At 40.5% G+C, this 20,794-nt stretch overlaps 1 protein-coding gene across 1 annotated transcript in view; it reads right to left on the bottom strand.

Annotated features, from left to right (window-relative positions):
* LOC121194872 (inactive dipeptidyl peptidase 10-like) overlaps nucleotides 1-15,126 on the bottom strand; it is a 105,396-nt gene extending 90,270 nt beyond the window's left edge. Inside the window, exon 1 of the mRNA XM_041057995.1 lies at nucleotides 14,951-15,126. Within this exon, the coding sequence (XP_040913929.1) occupies nucleotides 14,951-15,007 (57 nt within the window). The 5' untranslated portion in view covers nucleotides 15,008-15,126. The remainder of the gene's footprint in view (nucleotides 1-14,950) is intronic.
* Between the last annotated feature and the right edge of the window lie 5,668 nt (nucleotides 15,127-20,794).

The following is a 20,794-nucleotide window of genomic DNA, read 5'->3' as shown; positions in this document are numbered from 1 at the left end:
GGCTCCAGTGCTGCATTTTTCAACACCAACAACAAAAAAAAACCAAGATTGATGGTGTAAGAGAGACCAACTGCACACATATATGCTTCCTCTCATTCACACGCATTTACTCAGAGAGGAAAGCACAGTCCCCTGTGGATTTATTCCCTGAGCATGTTCTGTTCTTCAAAGCCAGTTCAAGCTCATGCATGTCTGTATCCTATGGAGGCTCTCTTTTAGATTAGCATAATGAGGCAGTGCAGTAGCACATTAAACAGCTGCTTCTCCACTCCTTTCTTCACCTGCACACCAGATCCTGTCTTTCAGCCACAGGCTGGATGACCGCCACCATCATCACCCTCTGCGGGACGTCCAATTGCAGCAGAAGATAACGTGTAAAAGGTGTGGGGTTTTATTCTGACATTGGGAGAGCACAGCGAGCCTGTAAACCCACGTGTAATCAGATATAGATACAGAAAAGCTGCATGGATTAAGAGTGTCTAAATGGAGGTGCAATGAAGGACAAAATGGCAGATAGTAAATGGAGAACATGTATGGTATGTGAAGTGGTGCAGAGCCGCTAACGGAGGCTTAATGTAATCAATATTGTTTATGAGAAGGTGTGTGTCTTTGTGTGTGTGTGTGTGTGTTTATGTTTGTTAAGAGGATAAGAAAAGTGTGCAGAGCTTAAGCACAACATAGGACACTGAATATCTGCAGTTTGCATCTGGAGGCTGCAGTCACCTGAAGGTGAACAACATTGGTGGCAAAAAGTAAGTTTGGCCTGGATCTGCCTAAAATCCATGTGGAATCAGAATTTGCTCGCCTGTCCTCTGCACAGATAAGTTCATAAACCTCACTCAGAGCGAGGCTTAGAGGAGCAATCTGTGAACCAAATGTGGACTAGACAGCACTCAAGTGCACATACCTCCTCCAAGACAGCACAGTCCTGTAAATCTAATGAATAAATGCACGTTAGGTTGCTTGTGGGTTTGCATCAATCCATACATAGTCATAAGAGAGTCATGGTGATTTTATATCTTAATCCTGCAGAGGTACAGATGAATTGTGGCCATTTAAATTGATCATTTTTTCAAATTGTGCACATTCAGATTTTGTGCAGTAGTAGTCTGTTTCCTGCTGTTTTTCCATTTATTTTCCTGTTGGTTTTATTTTGTTGTTGTTGTTGTTGTTGTTGTTTTTAGTTAAAGAATCCTTTTAGAGGTAAAAGCATTTTGTATGTGCACTCCCAAGAGAGGCATCAAAAATAAAATTTTAAAATGCCACTAGGAGGGGAGGCTAAAGCTAATCTTTTCCATGGTTTCGCTTCCAGTCTTTTTTTCATTTCACTTTTTCATTTGTTTTCTGGTCGTTTGTTTCAGAACATTTCACAGCCGTCATCTCTAGCAGCCCCTCCCATTTCCGAGTTGCTACGGAAGCCATCCACGTTTGGTTTTTTTTGTTTTTTTTTCCCCTGTCGGCTCAAAACAACAGCCCTCTTCTGGAAAAACCTTTCATGGGCTGACAATTGCTATTAACAAGTGGAGAGGAGGCACCTCTGTTCCAGTGGCTGACTTATTCAAATCACTCCTTCACTGAACAACTGGAATGATAAGAAAGCAGCTGTATCGTATTAGTTGTAATCATAATTGACAGGTATTCAAAAACAGATTTTGTGCACAAATATCTGTGTCTCTTCTGGTTTATTGCAGAAAGACAGAGCTTAGCCAGCTGGAAAGGAAGTGTAAGAGTAGAAAATATCATCTGAAGACAGAGGTACAGTGCAGCTGTGTGAAGCTGTTCTATCTGACTACAGTGATATATATCTTCCTTTTTTTTTTTTGCAGAGGATTAAACCATTTTAAAGATTCAAGAATATGACTGTGGACATCAGCTGACATTTGAGCACTGCTAGCAGATGTTGTATGATGTACACAAGGTGTTGTATCAGAATTTTTCCCCTATTTTTGTTTTTTTTTCATGGTTATGTTTAAACACTGACAGCACTTGATTAAGGTTAGAGAAAGACTGTGGTCTGGTTTAATATGGAAGAAGTTCACAGTGACTTCAGACACAATAAACTCCACAGCCGTTGATAAATGTGGCACTTCATTTGTTCAAAAAAAAACACTGCCTTTGAATGTAATCCAGCCAGTGATGACTTCGCCACGGCAATGTAATCATGTAATAGTATAACATATATAATCAGTTTGTTTACCAGCACTGGCATTGTCATTTCACCATTCATGGGACACAAGGGCTCACTGAATGGTTTGAGAAGTTTGAAGACGATGTGAATCATAGTCTCATAGTTCCTACACAGTCACCAGATCTCCACCCAGTTGAACCACACCACTGGGAGAGCTTGGATCTATGCCAAAGGGGCAGTGAAGCTGTTATGGAGTCTCACTGTGGCCCAGCACCGTTTTTTTCTCCACCTGTCAGTCATTTTTTATCAATATAACCTTGCTTTACACTAATGGGACGTTTTTTGTCCCATAGGACATTACTGGTGGCAGAAGGTGTTGTAGTGTGATCGTCTTTGGCTCTGCACCTCGCCTGGTGTGAATCACCTCAACTCTGTTATGTAGGATCCAGTTTCACAGCCTCTGATCCAGGCCTGCTCTCTATCAGTGTGTTGAAATTGGTTGGTTCAATGGACAAAAAAGAATGTCAAAGCCCCACTTCTTCAGACCTGATGCTAAAATTACACAGGTGAAAAGTAATTTCCATTTGCTGCCAATCCAGTGGTTGAGGCACCATCTGGTGCTGGTAATGAGTTCATGATGACTCATTACCTGCTTTAGTTACACTCTTGAATGGCTCTGAGACAGCAAACCTCATGTAACATCATGTCAAGTTCTGTCTAAAAGCCCTGGAAATGCCAAAACCCATTAAAGACACAAAACCCCTCTACTGTTTATTAAAGACACATACATCATTGTGTGTTGTAAAAAATCCCTCTCATAAAAACATGCAGCCACTACATTTCCTTAGAAATCTATTAAAGTAAAAGGAACATTACACAAAGGAACACAGAGACCACAAAAGAGCATTGGTCGTATTAATGTAACATAGCTTATCATGATCATATGTGTAAATATGTAGCATTAGAAGCCAGTAGAATCAGTGAAAACATCCACATTAAAGAAGGTGTAAAAGCAATGCCAATACAAAACAGTTTTTCTTTCTCTGTTGTTTGTGTTGAGGATGAAATCAGGGCATCATAGAAAAACATCCTACAAACACAGGGTTGATTTAAATGCCCCACAGACGTGTCCATACACTTTAAACTTGGACGTATTGTATGTATCTCCTAACATGTATTTCCTAACCTGACTATGATTCCTTAATTCATTTTAATGGAGGTGTAAGATCCAATGTTAGATCCAAACACAAACAAACAAAAAATAACACGGCTCATTACACAGTCAATGCTGTTTCCCTAACAAATCATTCTGCTGCTGGCACAACTCCTCCTGACCCAGATTTACACTCAGTAATAGGTGATATTTCAGGCAGTGAAGAACTGTATAACTAATAATCCTATGTGTCCATTCATGGAGACAGCACAGAGCGAGAGAAGTGCCCATACATCAGGACTGAGATCTATCTCTCTCGAGCTCAGCTCCCTGGAGTCCTGATCCCATCCCCTGGGCGAGATCTGGAGTCGGCCCACTCTCTGCCTGCCAGAGCTTCGGGACCTCTCCCTCCCCACAGCAGCCAGCGCTCTGAGTTTGGATGAATTTCCTGCTTGCAGACACAGCTTTGTTCTATTTTGATACGCTCATGTCACGCTCTCCATTTCTCCATCTGACGAGCTCTCCTTTAATGTATTCCTAGTTTTCCTCTTCCTCACAAACAGCTCAGTAGCTCTTGCCACCTTTTAAGTTACTCAGAAGAATAATGGTTCTTAAAGGGGTCTTCAGAAGCCTTTGTGGTTCTACAAATAACCATCGCCAGTAAAAGAACCTCTTTATTAACTTGTTCTTATGTGATTGTTTAGGGACTTTATCTGGTTCTTTGTAGCATGAAAAGCTTATTTATTCTTATTTGAGGTGTTTGTAATTGTGAGTGAAATAAATATACTCTCCAGTGTTTTAGGTTGTTGGCGACTAACTGGCTGATAACAGAGTTGTAAACTGGTCAATGCTCTGCAATTACAAAAATAACACAAAACAAACAAAAACTCCCAACAAAGATAAATAGTGAGTAGGAGCTTGTGACAGTTTCTAACACCAGCGTTCTTTGATCTGTTTGTTTTCTCTCCGCTTTACACTGATGATGATTTCATTCAAGAAATACAGCAGATCACAGTAATGTTAGAAACAAATGAACACTCTAATGTTAGCTTGTGTGGTTTAAAGAGAACATGAAACATATAATTAAATAGTAATCCAGTACCCAGTGTGCATCTGCTGTCATGTGTTCTAAATCATATTTTCTTGACCTGGACTTTTAACAGCTGTAGTTTAAATGATTTGCTAGTTTTATTGAAATGCTTTGATTTTTAAAGAAATATCTAAAACTGTTATTTAATGCTAACAGCTGCAGTATATTCACGCACTCATTTTACACTTTACATGTAATATTTTAATTTGAAATTCTCATAGAACATTTATATTTTATAAAGTTTGCTGAAGAACCAATAGTCTTTTAAGAACCAGTTGGCTCAGCAAAGAACTTTACTGAAAACCATAAAACTGTTCTTTGAAAGAACAATTTTATGGGAATTCTTTGAGGTACATTTGGGGTTCTTTAAAAAACCCCAACCATCTTCTTAAAAATTTCTTTGTGGAACCCAAAAAAAAAAAAAAAAAAAAAATGGTTCCTCTATGTGATCACTCTGAAGAACCACTTTTGGTTCCAGATAGCACCTTTATTTTTCTGTGTAAAAATGTTAAAACTGATACTGTCCATTAGATTCACTCTCAGCATCCCTCATACTTTACTGACGTTAAACACAGAAAAAAATTCAAATCTTTAGTATATATGACTTGTCATTTATATGTGTAAACATGTTTCTGTCTTACAGCACATAGAGGGTGTAAATACAAAACTTATCATGGCCTAGTGTGAAGCAAACCTTACATTTCCAGCTGTGCGATTCAGGATCACAAATCTCCTTCACAGTAGTCAGGACTCATACAGTGTCTCTGCAGGTATTCAGGTGGTTTATTGCATTTAGCCCATGACTTGTATAAAGACCTAACATTTCCAAAGTTATTAAAAGGAAAATTATCATAATTACGGTTTGAATTTGCATAGCACAAAATTTAAGGACAGCGGAGAATAAGTAATTTGTTTTGGGGAAACTGTTGGTGTGACCCAGTTTGGAAAGTTGGCTGGTTTCTCAAGAATGTTTTTGCGAACAATGAATCACTCCTGAAAAATTCATTTTAAGGGCCTTTCAATTAATGCCTGTGCTTCACAGAGTGCATGTGCTTTCAGCAATTTGAAAGATAAGTGAGAAAGATCAATTACCCTCTCATAAATAAAGACCTTGTGGTTTTTTTTATTTATTTTTTTTTACTCCTACAAATTTAAGGGTCTTTATTGGCACTGGTTTTATCTAATTTTTAAAAAGGATCGCTGGCCTTGAGCATTTTCAAACATTTCATAGTGGTAATTGTGAAGAAGGTCCAGCAGTTAAAATAAAACGAAGAAGGAAATAATATGCTGGAGTTTGGCATGATTCCCTTGGAATTGGCCTCATTGGCCAACAGGCGAAAATAAAAAGGATTAAAACATAATAGTTTAAGATTTTGTTTGAAAACAACAAGCACAAATAAATACAAAAGGCTAAAAAAATGCTGGAGATTATCCAGGAAACAAAGTGACAATATGAAGACAGAGGCACATTTTTAGTTTCATGTGTTCTGATTTACGTTAAACCGCCACCTGGAGGAGGCAGCAGTGTTAGCATACAAGTTCATAACAATATGGGAGTGCAGGAAGACTTTACCCTGTATTTCATATCTGCACCACATCACATTCATTCTTCAGCGCATCACTTTAACGGCTCCAATCCTGATTATGTAGATAAAACTGAGTGTTGCATAATGGGCTAAGTTGATGCTCAAAAGATCTCAACAGTGTTACATAAGAGCTGAAATCAGCTGACACTTTGAATCAATCAGGAGTTAGCTGCATCGTTGTTATCAACACTCAGCTCCTCCAGATGAGAGTAAAACTGTGAAACAGCAAATAAGCCGCTGCCACGCCTCTTATACTTTTGAAATATCAGCTGAACTCTTAGCTTTGACGTTTGCTTTTCACCTTGAGCCTTGGCATGTTCCAAAATGAGAGAAACATAAGGGGCGATGCAACAAAAACAACCAATAACAACAAAAAAAAGAAATCAACTTATTACTGAATTCTGTCCAACAGTATTGTTGAAATGAAATCTAAATATCAACATGTTTTTCCATGTTTTCATCGTTGTTAATTATTGAATAACCCTCTGGTCCTGTAGTCAGTTTTCCACTGACAGCAGGACTGTAATCTGCATTTTTAATGTCTCTCCACTCATTCCTTCCTTAATCTCCTCTCTGTGTTTCAGTGTTGCTTCAAAAGGTGGACAAACACCACATTACACCATTGGTTTGACACAAGAGATATTTTTCATAATGATTTTTGCCCCTAGAACAAAAAATAATCATAATAAAAAAGCCCGACATGCTTGGAAACCATATTCCAACTGCCATAGGTGACTGTGAAAAGTTTAAAGAACTCGATTTCAGCTCTATATCCCCAGACTGGAGGCCTGTTTTCTCCCCTCCCTGCTTTCTTCCCTGTAATATCAGGACCTGCCCTCCATCCAGAATAACATGAAAGTGTTGACAGTGATTTTACACATGCAGCAGACCCGGCAGACAGAGCCCACTCACACTTTAAAACTTCCCCTATCAGCAGACATGCTACAGCAAAGGCAGAAGTGTAGACACGAGAAACTGGTTTTGATTTCTGTCTGCAATACGAACTTTAAAGTAATAAGTTACAGACAGATCTATTTTTAGACCAGAATTAGCCAAAAAAAAATAAAATAAAAAATACAGTTGACTGGTTGGACATGGTTTTCCCTCTGTTGTAATCGTGCCATTATTCATACTTTATAATAATAAAAGCTCTGAATATTTACCAGAATGCATCTATTGCATTGATCTAAATTAGATCTCCATATACACAATGGCCTGTGTGACTTATGTGTTACTTTATTCCTACAGTTTTTAAATCCATTTCAACACAAACTCCTCTCTCATCCTTCATCAGAGAATCGTACCAAACTGTGGTTCGATTGTGTGATAGACGCACATCATGTGATTGACAGAAAGAGGTGCTGCCCCTTGCTGAATGCTTGCGTGGCTACCGGGTTTGGCTCTCTGGATTTCCAAATAAAGCTTCAATCATTTACATTTCTTCAACAATCTCCACTGGCATCTCTGCAATCTCCATGTGGTATCGCCATAGCCACTGTAGTTAGGTTGTACCTCGAGGAGGTTGATGAGGCACACATCAGTATGGCATATACCCCTTAACCCCTTTACACACAAATACACACAAAACCCACCAGGTCATATATCATGCAATAAATGAAGGGCATTTTTAAGGGCAATCCTTAAGTATTCTATAAATTATGTGAAAGCTAATTTTGAACATCATGTATGACATTCACTTCTTCAGTAACAGCCATCCGATGCAGATGCACTCTGTAATCATGTATCATGTATGTAAAAGCATCCCCTCACACAGGGGACTCACAGGAAGCAAAGCATGTGTGTATTTCACCTAATGCACGTGACACCAGTGTTACAGTACAGTATGTGTATGTTTCAAATACGAGTCATTTCTAACAAACAGTAACTCTGTTAAAAGACGCACTCCTCACCACGACAGGCAAATTAACCAGGACTGAGCTCTTAAGAATTAGAACTCAGGTATTCCTAACTCATACCTCTTGCTCCCAGTCAAACACAGCCCTGCCAAAACATGTGATTATCAGGCCATACTGTAACTCAGTCAAACTGAAACCATCTGCACTGAAATCATCTGGATAATATGTAATTAACATGCAACAGGAAAAACACTTCACACCTGCTCTCTAAACAATGATGCTATCTATCAGAAGTGCATGTCTGCCTTCCACCTCCCTTCTTAGTTTTGGGCTCCACATGCCTCACAGTGCCGAGCAGGAGGAACTGCTGGGAGACTGCAATCGCAATCATCTCCTTTCAGAGCCAGGCTCAGATTGGCTCTCCAGCTGTTACACCTCTTTCACAGGGTACTGACACCCAGAGATCAAAGCAACATTAAAACGAACACCGGGCTCATTTGCTTTGACACTTCACTCGAAAGTGCTTCATGAACATAGGAGAGGAAATGATGAAAATGTCTTTTTTTTTTTTGGTAATTAGTCCCCGTCTGTTTAATGCTTATTGGGTAATGGTGAAGGCAAAAATGATTGGAAATGAGCGTTAGTCACTGTGCTCAGATTCATCTGATGGCAACAGCCAGACTCCCATTCTGTCTTTGTTGTTTGTTTTCCAATTACAATGGCCGCGTGAAATCTAAGAAGCTTATGTACAACATACCAAAGATAGAGCTGGCAGTGGTTAAGTAAGAGTTGAACCCATTTCAAGGATTTTTCTCATGACTTCATCATGTGGAGTACGGCCAGCTCTGCACACAAAGCTGACAGCTGTATTCATCCCGACGTCTGTAAGCAGCACGCCACGTCTCTGCAGTCATTCAATAGCTATTCAAATCCTGTTGTGGACCTTCTGACATCTGCCTAGAACCATACTAAAAATGAAGAAACACAGCCACTTGTCAAATGCTATAAAGCAGCTGCGAAATTATAGTGCTCTGCTGTCTCTCAAGGTTCAGTGAAAGCACGTCAGTTATACACAGTGTTGCGTTCCTGGTTAGACACAAAGCCAGCGGCTCTGCTTAGATTTTAATTCCACACTTTAATATTCTTGTAACTGCAACTTATGGACAGCCTGTTCCAGGAATTATTTTACAACAGTGTTTTGTGCTTTTCAATCCCAAATTTTTCCAGAACGTCTTTCCATAATCCCTCAGCGAACGATCTGTTGTTTAATTCATGTTTGTTGGATGCATTAGTGGGTTCTGCACGCACGTAAAGCAACATCAATAAAGCTGTAAGAGTTTTCACAGTTGATTGAATGCCTCAGAGTCCCCTGAGAACCGGGTACGGTGTCAGCGATTTCTTTCCATATGTTGGTTTTTTGGCGAAGGCTTCTTTTTCACTCACATTCTCCTGAAACACTCTCTACAGGGAGGAAAACGACGAGAGCCCACTGTTCGCCCATCTGTCCCAAAGTGGGAGCTCCCTGCGGTGCCCCGGTCTCTCTCTCCAGTGAGCCCCTAATGTGCCGAGAGGATTTCCCTTAAATTACACACCAGGCTGTCCCTGAAGACAGCACTGTTCCTCTGTGTTGATCTGTGTGCTTCAACGGACCAAGCAAACCGTTTGCTCGCTGGAGGGGACGGCCGTGGCGCTAAGTTTTGGCTGAACTTGTCATTTCTACCTAGAAACATCACAGATCTTTTCATTTCTGTCACTGGTGAAAGGGGATAAAAAAAACTGTGCCATGTGCATGTTTTGGCATGTTATCTTGAAAAAACAGCCACTTTAAGTTGCTCACAGCAGCTGTTTGTCTGTTGTTACCCTTCGATGAGCACAGGCAGAGCCCACTATCTTTGTCAACCTGCTGTTTGTCACACTGCTGACTTTATGGATTCCAGTTTCGGGTTCAATGGCTGTTTATAAAGCTAGAACTGGGTGGAGATTTTAGTGGCTCTCTCTTAACAGGCCAAACATGAGCATGCAAACATTAGTACACTGCTCTGAATTGGAGATGGCTTTGGGCACCTCTGATCGCAGAACAACAGTTTCTATTCGTAACCTGTTTTGTTTGTTTGTTTGTTTGTTTTTGCCATAGCGCTCTTTGTTGGCACAGCAGATATGGCGCCACACTGGCCTCATTCATGTGAATGAAGCCTCATGTCAGTCTGAACGCAGCCTGAGTCTTAGTCTGTTATTTCAAGTGTCTCATATCCAGATAAAATGCACATGAGAATTTGCCAAATTTTAAATCTGACTGCAGACTCTCTTGGTTTTCACAGGCCACGTGTAAATCAGTGTCAGCCTTCCTGCGGTCCAGAGGGTGGCGCTAATGCACCTGAAACTATCTGGTAACTGCACAACACATTAAGTTAAAACAAGCCTGGTCTTTATGAACTGTCATTCACGCAGCATCCTCACCCACTCAGATCGTTATGTGCCTCCTGTAGTATCATGACTTGAAATCAGTAAAGCAACTTTTTCCCTTTGTTTTAAAGAGACAGGGAGAAGGATGGTTTACAAGAGCGTAACTTAAGTTGCTGTTATCACAGGGAACACATCCTGCAGCGGCTATTTCCACAGACCACTTACTGACATAGTTACAGTTGAGAGGAGTAAAGATTATGTATATAACCACAGGAAGAGATGGTTTGAATAATTGGATTTCAGTCCTTCTTCAATGCTTCTTTGCTTTTTGATATCACTAATCTATCCCTTCCATCCAAGACACAGGAAATAGCAAAGTGTTTAAGTTAGAGTGGATTTTGCTATGTCACAATTCAAAGAAATAGAACAGACAAAGAGGTGTCAGAACATCACACAAATCACACAAGCTAACCATAACCAATCAAGCTGTGAGCATAAGGCAAACACACACTGTTCTAAAACATACCATGTGCTTTTTATCTGCATTGTTCCCCACAGCAGATGCCGCCCAGCCCCAGAGCACTTTTATATCCTGGTGACATATTATTTTTGATAACAACATTCCTGCTGTGGAATCCAAGCAAGGTAAGATAATGGCAATCTACCACTCAGTAAATGCTCTGTGATCATAACTGTGAGTGTAGCAGTACACAGGGACAAATCATGTTTAACAGGCTCGTACTTAGCCGTGAGGATGTCACAAGTCCTCAAGGACTATTGCTCTGTAAACTGATGATCTTGTGAATTACTTGGTCTCTGCTTACGCTAGTAGACTGTTACCTCAGATAAGACTAAAAAACTGTTTCTCTTGATGATCAGTCAAGAGTGTTTAAAAGGCACAAATCAACTTTGGGACAGAATGAACTTGAACTTATGTGGAACAAGAAATAAAGAATCAGAAATGTAAAGTGGCTAAAAGTAAGTGATGGAAAACAAAGGCAACAACCGCATTCATGAAACATTTATAACTATCAATAATAACAAAGAATTACACAACTACACAACAAAAAGCGCTGATTAACCAGATTTTAGCAGGGAGAGCATGCAACAGGTGGCTAAAACAAATGATGTGTCTGTCAGTGGAAGCAGCTGGTAGACCTGATAAATTTAGACAAACACAGTTTTCCACTCTTCCATCTGTAGTTCAATGTGGGTTGAAAGAAAGTTTTAGAGGTTAAACACTGGTCACATCAGGGGTGGAGCTCCATCCTGTCAGAGAGACCTTTTTTATTTTTTTTTTAATCTGGATTAAATTCTGGACGCTCTGATGGTTGTAACCTCATGGGTACAAAAACAAAACAAACGAGATATATTTTTCCAATCTTTATGCCAAGCTAAGATAACAAGCTGCTGGCTGCCGCTTCATACTGAACAGACAGATCTGAGAGTGGTATCGAACCTTCTCATCTAACTGTCGGCAAGACAGTGAATAAGTCTATTTACCAAAATTTTGAATTATTCTTTTAAGGTGGGAAAAACTAGAGGTTATGGATTGTCAGGTTTATGAACACTTTAAACCAGCTTCGATCCAAACCACTGAATTCAAGTGTTTGACTGAGTACAACAAAGAACAGTGTCACAATATTTCATTTTTCACTAATTACAGAAAAAATAGAGACACTGTTCTAAAACTGTACCCACACAGTTGAGGACATGTTTTTGAGCAGTTGCTGATGTTGAATATTCTCAGAATAACGGTTAAATTTGTTGAATTGTCAGTGTTCCTGTAATTTAAAAACACACAGAAAGACACATTTTGCTCATTTGCATGATCGGCTCACCCACTGTAAACAAAACTCTACAAAATAATTGGAATGAAAGTGCACCAACTGAACACATTTGTTCCAGCCATTTGTACATTGTTCTTTCCAGGAACTTTAGAAGCAGCACAGCTCTGCATTGTATATCAGTTACGATTTCCAGGAAACTGGCACCTGTAACATCCCACTCTGGTTGCACCCTGGTGGATTACAGGCCTGAGGGGTTGAATAATGTAAACGCAACATCTACAATTTGATTCTGGCTGTGGCTCTTTGCCCCACCTCTGTGTCTCTCTTTGCCCTCTTAAGTGTTAGATCCTAAATATCAACTTCTCAATAATGACATAAAATATTCCACTGTGTATTTTAAAAACTCCAGTGTTAACAAATTGTTTTGTCCTTTGTTGTTTCATAACTGATAACTGTTGTTTTTAACTGAAAAAAATGGAAATGTGAGTGAGTTTAAAAAACTTGTCTCAAAACTAGTTAAATCTTCTCCCTTAGAATTGAGAGCTGTTTTTTTTTTTTTTTTTAAACAACGCAGTGGAAGAAAATCCAATCAGAAAGCAAGTTCCTGCTTTACGAAAATACAGCTTGCCGGTTAATTCTGAAAACAAAATGACTTCTTCAGACAGATGTTTTTGCTGCGGAAAAGTAAGAAACAAGACGCATAAAAAGATCTCACACTGAGTTTATAATATTCCAATTGCTCAGAATGTGTCACTGAGAAAATGATTTGGCTCAAAAGAAAAATTGCATAGCTTACATCCACAGTTTCATGAATAGACTGGAGGAGGCAGGAAACCCCCCCAGCAATGCATGCACATTTATTTCTCCCTCAAAGCCCATGGGGGGCAATGTCACAATTGTCCTCATTTCCCATTTTCTGCAGCTGGTTTTAATGGCTGCAGAATGGGGGATGAAATGAGACAAGCACAAAGTGTAGCATATACCAAGGTGATTTAAATTAATTTCTGTTCCTCAGAGAGAAGCTATCATTTCAAGCTTCTAATGTGACTCTAGAAATAGCAATGTCAGTGGATCGGTCCATTGGTCCATTAGTCTGTAAGTCCAACACTTCCAGAGTGATATTACCCAAATCGATCAGATATATTGCCATTATATTTAGAACACAGACAGAGCTAATGACATCGATCCACTGACTTTCCATCCACTGCCACAAACAGCTCAAAATTTCCACTTGTTCAGCAATTCATATCCTGACAGCATCGCTCTGAAGCCAGTCAAATGCTTACGCAGCCTCAGCTGTACTGTAAGAAAAACATGCTACATGTCAACATGTTGCAGTAGGTAAACATGCCCTGAAGCTCGGTGTTACATGCTAAATTACAGCACTGCCCATTAGTGTGCTCCTCACTCTCTGATGGACTCTAGACATTATCATCAAGCACTTTTATCATTTCCCTCCAAATTGAATACACTGTTAAATCCTGTTCTGAATCACATCTGCTATTTGCAGCCTATGCAGTCCTCCATACAGATCAAACTGTTTTTATTTTCTCAGTCACATTGTCATGTTTTCTTTTTTTATCCTCATAATTAGTCAGACAGCTCCAGCTGATTCAAAATACTGCAGCTGGAGTCTCCGCTAAAACCGAGAAAGTTAAACATTAATAAAGCTATCAGATCTTCACACTGGCTTCTTGTGTGCCAGAGATCTGACTTTAGCATATTACTGTTGGATTATAGAGCACTGAATGGTTTCAAAGTCCAAAATACATTTCTGATCTGCTGCTCAGTTCAGAACTGTTCAGACTTCTTTTGGGACGAGTCTGCTTTCTGTCCGCATGGTCAAAACTGAACAGAGAAGCAGCGTCCAGTCTCAGTGTCGCACATACCTGGAATAAACTCTCAGAAAACTCAAGGTCTGCTCCAACTGTCAGTTTTCTTAAGACCTTGATGTTTACCACTCATTTTTATTCACTTAAATCTTGGACTATTTATTCATATGCCACACTGCACTCTGTCACTGAGCTGTAATTTTATATTCTTCAGTTTATTCTGCTCTATTTGATTTAAGCTTCTCTTTTATCTTCTTTATTTATTTTATTCTTTGTGTCTCCATGTCTTTTGACACTTATATCTTGTTTTAATGTCCTGTTGTGTTTTATGTATTTTTCTGATGCAGCTTTCTGTAATTTTCTCCACAGTTACATAGTAATGTAGTAAAACAGGCGATGTTGTAGACAGGTACACTGCACTCTCCGTCACACACTGCTCGATCGTTTGTTGGATTATTCTCACAGTGTCTTTATACAGTGTAACATTCGTTTTACAAAGTATACTGAGAATCAAGACCTGCCGTCTGAAGGGCCGCTCTCTTCAGCACTGAGTTCACACACACACACACACACACACACACCTTCACACCTTTGGCACAGCGTCGAAGTCAGTTTCACCCGTTTCACATCAGGAAAGACAAAATAAATGCATCCTGAGGTTCGTCTGCAGGGATCGATATTAAATGTTAATATTTGCGCTGCCATATTTGTCGGTATGTTCAAAGTCCCATAAATAATACAATGGAGTGGATCCACTCTAGAGAGACCGTCCTCAAACGGGAACACCGTTTGTCCTGCCTTGCAGCTAAATCATGCATCTAACACTGTGCCTGCGCTACAGGAACACAACAAACCATCATGCGTTCAGATTCACACACACACAAACACTTTTTATATCTCATCTCAGCGACTCACAACTTCCTCCACGTGGTTCAGGTTAGTTGCTCGAGACTGACCCGAGCAAGCTGCCAACTTTACTCTGGCACTGAAACTTTCACATGGCAGAAAAAGTAAAAAGCTCAGAACTGTCAATCATTAAAGCATCCATGCGATTTGACTGAAGCAGAGACAGGAAACATGATGCGCTGCACAGCTTCAGCCTGCGCTGTTACCTTTCCTTCAGCGGAGTATCTCCGGCCGTGCTGCGCTGCTCCTGCGCTCTGGTTCATGTCTCATCACCTTGGACAGCTCCGGTAGGGAGAGAAGAAGTCAATCAGTCCGACCGTCGACAAACTGCAACTGAACACGGCGACCGACCGGGCGACGCGGACGAGTCACTCAAACGAGTTAACCGGTGCGTTTCAAGATGCTCATCGGTTCGTCTTCTTCTCTGTGACACGCGTGCTTTCTCAGCCAATGATGCCTCGTGCGTAAAGGCTGGCTCTGCTGGTGCGCCAGCTCAGTGCAAAGCGGGCTGTTCATTCATCCGACAGTAACACTACAGCCAAGTTAGCCCTCACTAACCCAGATACAGTCTAACAGCCTATGTATGAACAAAACGCTGAAAATAATCAGAAAGGGCAACGATCCATCCAGAAACAGAAATGTGTTTTCCCCTTAAATCCTAAGTCATTACTAGAAATGAAGGAAAGCTGCAGTTTGTATAAAACAGGAGCTATTACCCCATGGAGACAGATTGCATAACATGATCCAACTGATGACAACAGTCTGCTGCATGTTAGAGCATCATGTTTATAGAGATATTACACAGTTCTTACAGTCTTTCCCTAAATCTGTTTTTTTTCCCTGACAGTCTTTTATTTTCATGTTTCAGCCACATTTATAAATCAGTTTGGATCTATTCTGAGAAAAGGGTTCAAATACGCTGTGAGTGTCTTAGGTAGGCTGCATGCTTAGGCTGTGGTTTATCAAAGCACAAACATGAGAGGACAATAGGTCCTCTTATATGGAGACACCTAAGGACATAGCACACAGAAGGGTGAAAGTAGAGACAAGGAACCCACAAAAACACATAATAATACAAATAAACTTTATTTAAATAGCACCTTTCAAAACAAAGTACTTTACAATAAAAACAGGCATTTAAAATACAAAGAGAATGAAATGAACTAAAAATCTTAAAACTAAACATATTGTAAAACAAACTAAAATGTCATGAAATATAAACAGAGTCAGTGAAAAGCTATTTTTAAAAAGTGGGTTTATAAGACTGATTTAAAAGACACAGTTTGCAGTCCGGGTCTCCTCAGGCAGCCCAGTCACCTCTGTGTATTAGTTCAGACCTTTGAACAACAGAGTATACACAAAGAGGGAAAACATGTGCAACAAGAGCTGCTACACTGAAAGCTCTCTGGGACACAGGGGTGAGTGATGGACTCAAAGCTTATTGTCAATTAGAATTTTTCCTTTCCTGTTTATCTAACTGACAGTAAATGTAGTAAAAGAGCTGCATTATCCAACCTGTTAAGCTATTTCCACTGAAAAGTGGTGATTTATCTGTACTTAAAGGAACCCAGAATCCACAGAGGCAATGCTGGTGTTAAACTGTTCAATAAAACATACATTTTATTATGTATTCATCTTTACCCTCAGACATAGTGGCAGTGACATTAAATGCTGTCTTCCAAAAGAAATTTATAACATATTCACACTTCAGACAACAGAGCCGAGGGTAAATGACCAAAGGGCTTGCAGAGATAAGACAGTTCTCCACGTGATGACGTTCTCGTTTGAGATGTTCCATCCTGATGAGTTTCATTCAGCTTATCTGGAACGATTTTAATCTACAGCAGTAAAACACCATGGATCCTGTCATTTTCTGTGGATAAAATAATCACTGCAGTGTAGTTTCTCATCTGTTCAGATTTGGCACAGATTTACTCAGTCACAACTTACAACTGAGCCTTACTATAGAATAACATGTGAAATGCACCTTTAGGTGCACTCTGCTTTTAATGAAGGCACATAATTCTTTCCTCAGTTTCACAGTGACTCTATAAATCCAAAGTAATCCCCCAGAGAATCACCATAAGCTGCACAGCCGGGAGGGAGTCACCTTCCAGCAGGGGGACTTTGATGTCAGGGTTATTGTTGAGGCTGTTGATGGAGACTGTGTCAGGTATTCAGCTCACTGCTGTTAAACACTGACTGATATGATGATGTGAGAGTTTCGTGGGAGAGCACGTGACAAAAATGATTAGAGCTGGAAGAAATGGAGGATGAATGAATGAACATTTTTTATACAAGAGTCACACACCTAAAGAATAGATCTTCATTACAGAGCTGTTCCCAGAAGTGGCCAAAATATTCATGCAGCTTTAATTTGTAGTACATGGTCATGTGTGATATTCAAGGTTAGAAATTCAGTGGCTGTTGTGTCACTGCACAGTGTGTTGTTGTTGTTTCTGGTTTGTCCCCTGTTTGTCTGTTTTCCTGTCTGTGTGTGTGTGTGTGTGTGTGTCTCTTCTGCTTCCTTCCAGATCTCCTGCTCACCTGTGTCTAATCACCTCATCAGCTACACCCTCCACCTGCAGTAGAAGAACACAGCTCCTTCATTCTTCGCTCATTCTTCAGATCGTCAGTTCACACTTGTGGTAACATGCAGCCGACTCTTCATGAGTTGTTGTTATTCCTCTAGTTTCTGCTGTGCTCCAGGTTCACCTGCACACTCAGTGTCATTCCTGTTATCATCTTCATCGTCCTCCCACTCTATCATGTACCTGGGCACATAGCTCTGCCTGTTCAGTCCTATCCTACCTGTCTACGGTCTCGCCCAGCCTGCCCAGCTTCAACATCATGGACATTACCAAGGTTGGCATTAAACTGCATTTAACTTTGTTCAGTCAGTCTCTGAGTGCGAGCGCTGGTGTTTGGTCTCAAACACAGCCAAAAAAAGACATGACACAATGAGTTGATTCAATCATGAACGTCAGCTACTAACAGTGAAGAACAATGCTGCCCCTTTAAAAACCCTCTGACATTTGCACTGTAAAAAGACCACAGCTTAGCCGTTTTTTAAATTTTGTGTTTTGAGGTTGTTAAATCATTTTCTCTCTATCTGAGGAGCAAACTGAATAACAGGCAACAGGTCTCGGCGCAGTTCTCTCACCTTATTACCTAAGGTAGCCTTGTTCTATTATTATATGAAAAAAAAACTCTAAGTGTATTTCTATGACAAGGTTTGCTGTCAGTGATTTAATCAAAGCATCAATGTTGGCATTACATGCAGGCAGCCAGACCAGACCACTGACAGACTGAAATTACCTGCAAGCCATGTTTGACTGCAGTGACATTTTAAGGTAATTAGCCTGAAACATGCTTGGAAGAGATCTCACAGTCTTGTAGTTTGAAGGAGATAAGAAATGTGTGACAGAGGGTGTCATGCCACTTATATCTTGTTTTGAGCTCTTACATAGTGATAGTACAGTGGCTGTCAGCAGTGAACTATACAGGAGCGTGCAGCCAGAGGTTGTCCACGTGGCCCGGTGAATCTCAACATCAATAAGTAAAGGCCTTCTGTTCTCTTAGCTTATCACAGAGAGCTTTGAAGGCCACTGCTTACCTTCACTTGAAAGCATGCATCCTGTTTTTGAGAGTGGGAGACACCATCGTTTGATGCATGAAAGGTCGAGGTGTGATAGGAAATGTGTCACTGTCCAGTAGCTGGACAGCAAAATGTCACCAGGCCGTGTGGGTCTGTACAGTGAACTTAAATGTTTTTCATATTATGCTTTTAGCTACACAACTGGGCTGGGTGTGCAGAAATATTTCAACAGCTTAATCTTTTTAAGATGGAAATTCTAAAAGCCTCGTATCCTTTATTGATTGTCATAATTAAATCTCTGCCACTTACAGAGGTGATGGTAAACACGACGTAGGGCTGTAGTTGTCACAGAGTCAGCCCATTCTTAATTTTCCCCTGCCCGTTAACCTGCCAAGTCACTCCAGTTGCTGATATCTGCATCCTTCCTTGTCTCTTTTTGCTTCATTCATTCATTCATTCATCTTCTATACCACTTGATCTGTCAGGGTCACGGGGAGCTGGAGCCTATCCCAGCTGACTTTGGGCGAGAGGCGGGGCACACCCTGGACTGGTCGCCAGTCAATCGCAGGGCTGACACACAAAGACAGACAACCACTCACACACACACTCACACCAATTTAGAGTGGCCAATTAACCTAATGAGCTAGTTTGTACCATGTTTGTGCGGAGAAAACCCACACAGGCATGCAGGGAGAACATGCAAACTCCGCGCAGAAGAGCCCAGACTGGGGTTCGAACCTGGAACCCTCTTGCTGTGAGGCGGCGGTGCTAACCACTGCAAACCTTCCACAGACAGACAGTTTTTATTGTCCCAGAGGGAGATTTTTTTTTTTTTTACAGCTTCCCATACTCCACAGAGAAACATCCTGATACACACATAAAATACACACTTGGCCACACATACTCATACAAACATGTATGCCCCTCCCAGCCCATACTTACAATATATAGGCTATGCATGTATGCTCTCGCACAGATGAGTCAGTGAGGCAGTTTGTTTAGGGCAGCTATGGCAGAAGGGACAAAAACTCCTGCCAAAGCCATTTTAAAGTCCTGTATGCATGACAGATGGTGATAATGTGAAGTGTGAATTGAAGGGATGATCAGTGTGATTTACTATTGTGAGTGCCAAGTGTGTGATTATGACATTACACCATAATATTTTCTCACATAGTTATACAGATTTTTTTTTTTTTTTTTTTTTTTGTCAGAGCAGTATGTGCAATAATTTTTTGGAGGGTTGTTTTGAGTTCATGGTCTGGGTCGACTTGAGTGCGTTGGTTCTGGGTCTTTACTTGATTTCAAAACTACCTTGCCTTGGACTTGTGTCACACCCAACAGAAGTGGTCTTCACCACAGCTGTAAAGGTAGCACTTCAACACAAAATGAGATTTAGATTCAAGATCACACCGTGTGTTTCCTGTATGCTGTGATGTTTTCACTGAATGTTCAATGTTCTTCCCTCTGAGGAAAAAGAAATGTGCCTTTCCCACCACACTATCACACTAAATCTGTTCAAAGAGATCAGCTGTGGGTGATATGCTTACAAAAACGCCCTCTGTCCTTACAGTAAGCTGATTCTGTGCATTTAGTCCTGCCACACTGCCCTTGCCCACATGGGTGCCAAGTGTACTAATCCCTCTAACTCTTTTATAATCTCTGGCCCGCGGATAATGCGTCTGATGTTGCGTAACAATAATTTTTTTTTTTTTTTCTTCTAAACCTGATCTTATTTTAGTCACTTGTGGCCACTCTATTTTTGCTTCTTCTCTTTGAGGTGTATTAATACACCCATTTCCTCTGCTCAGTCTGAATGTTTTCCTCTCTCATTTGTGTTTGATCTTTTTTAGGCACCAAATAAAGTCTAAATCTGTATTCAGAAAGCAACACATTAATGCAGGTTCACTAAATTGTTGGCACGATGATGTGTGTGGTGTTCTTCTGCAGTGACAGCACAGCACAACTCTTACTTTGTCCACTCAGAAATTCCTTTTAATCTGTCTCATCTGTTCCTCCGTACTATTACAGCTTTCATTCATATGCAGAATGTGTATATCCTTTTTATACGGTGTGATGATGACTGATTCCTCTTTGATCTACATGACAGAATTATTCCCTGCTGATGCAGCTGAGAGCTTTGCAGTGCATGTGGAGGAGGAAGTGCATGGGGCCTTGGTCAGAGAGCAGTGCTGTGTCAGTGCGGATCTGACCTCCTGATGTCACAATCTGTCCATCAGTCTGCCGGTCAGAGTGATGTGTTGTCTCTACGTTCTTCAATCAGCGACAGGAAATAGAACAGCGAGCTCTATCTCTCCTTCAATTCTCCTTCAATCATCACTCATCTTTCCTTTAACTCCCAGAGAGAGCGTTTATTTTTATGTTCTGCAACTCTCAGGGCCTCTCAGAGGCTCTTTATTTATTTATTTATTTATTTTTTTAATTCTCAGCATTT

Source organism: Toxotes jaculatrix, chromosome 15 (genome assembly GCF_017976425.1).
Source record: "Toxotes jaculatrix isolate fToxJac2 chromosome 15, fToxJac2.pri, whole genome shotgun sequence".
NCBI classification, from domain to species: Eukaryota; Metazoa; Chordata; class Actinopteri; family Toxotidae; genus Toxotes; species Toxotes jaculatrix.
This window is presented reverse-complemented; position numbering and strand designations above follow the sequence as displayed.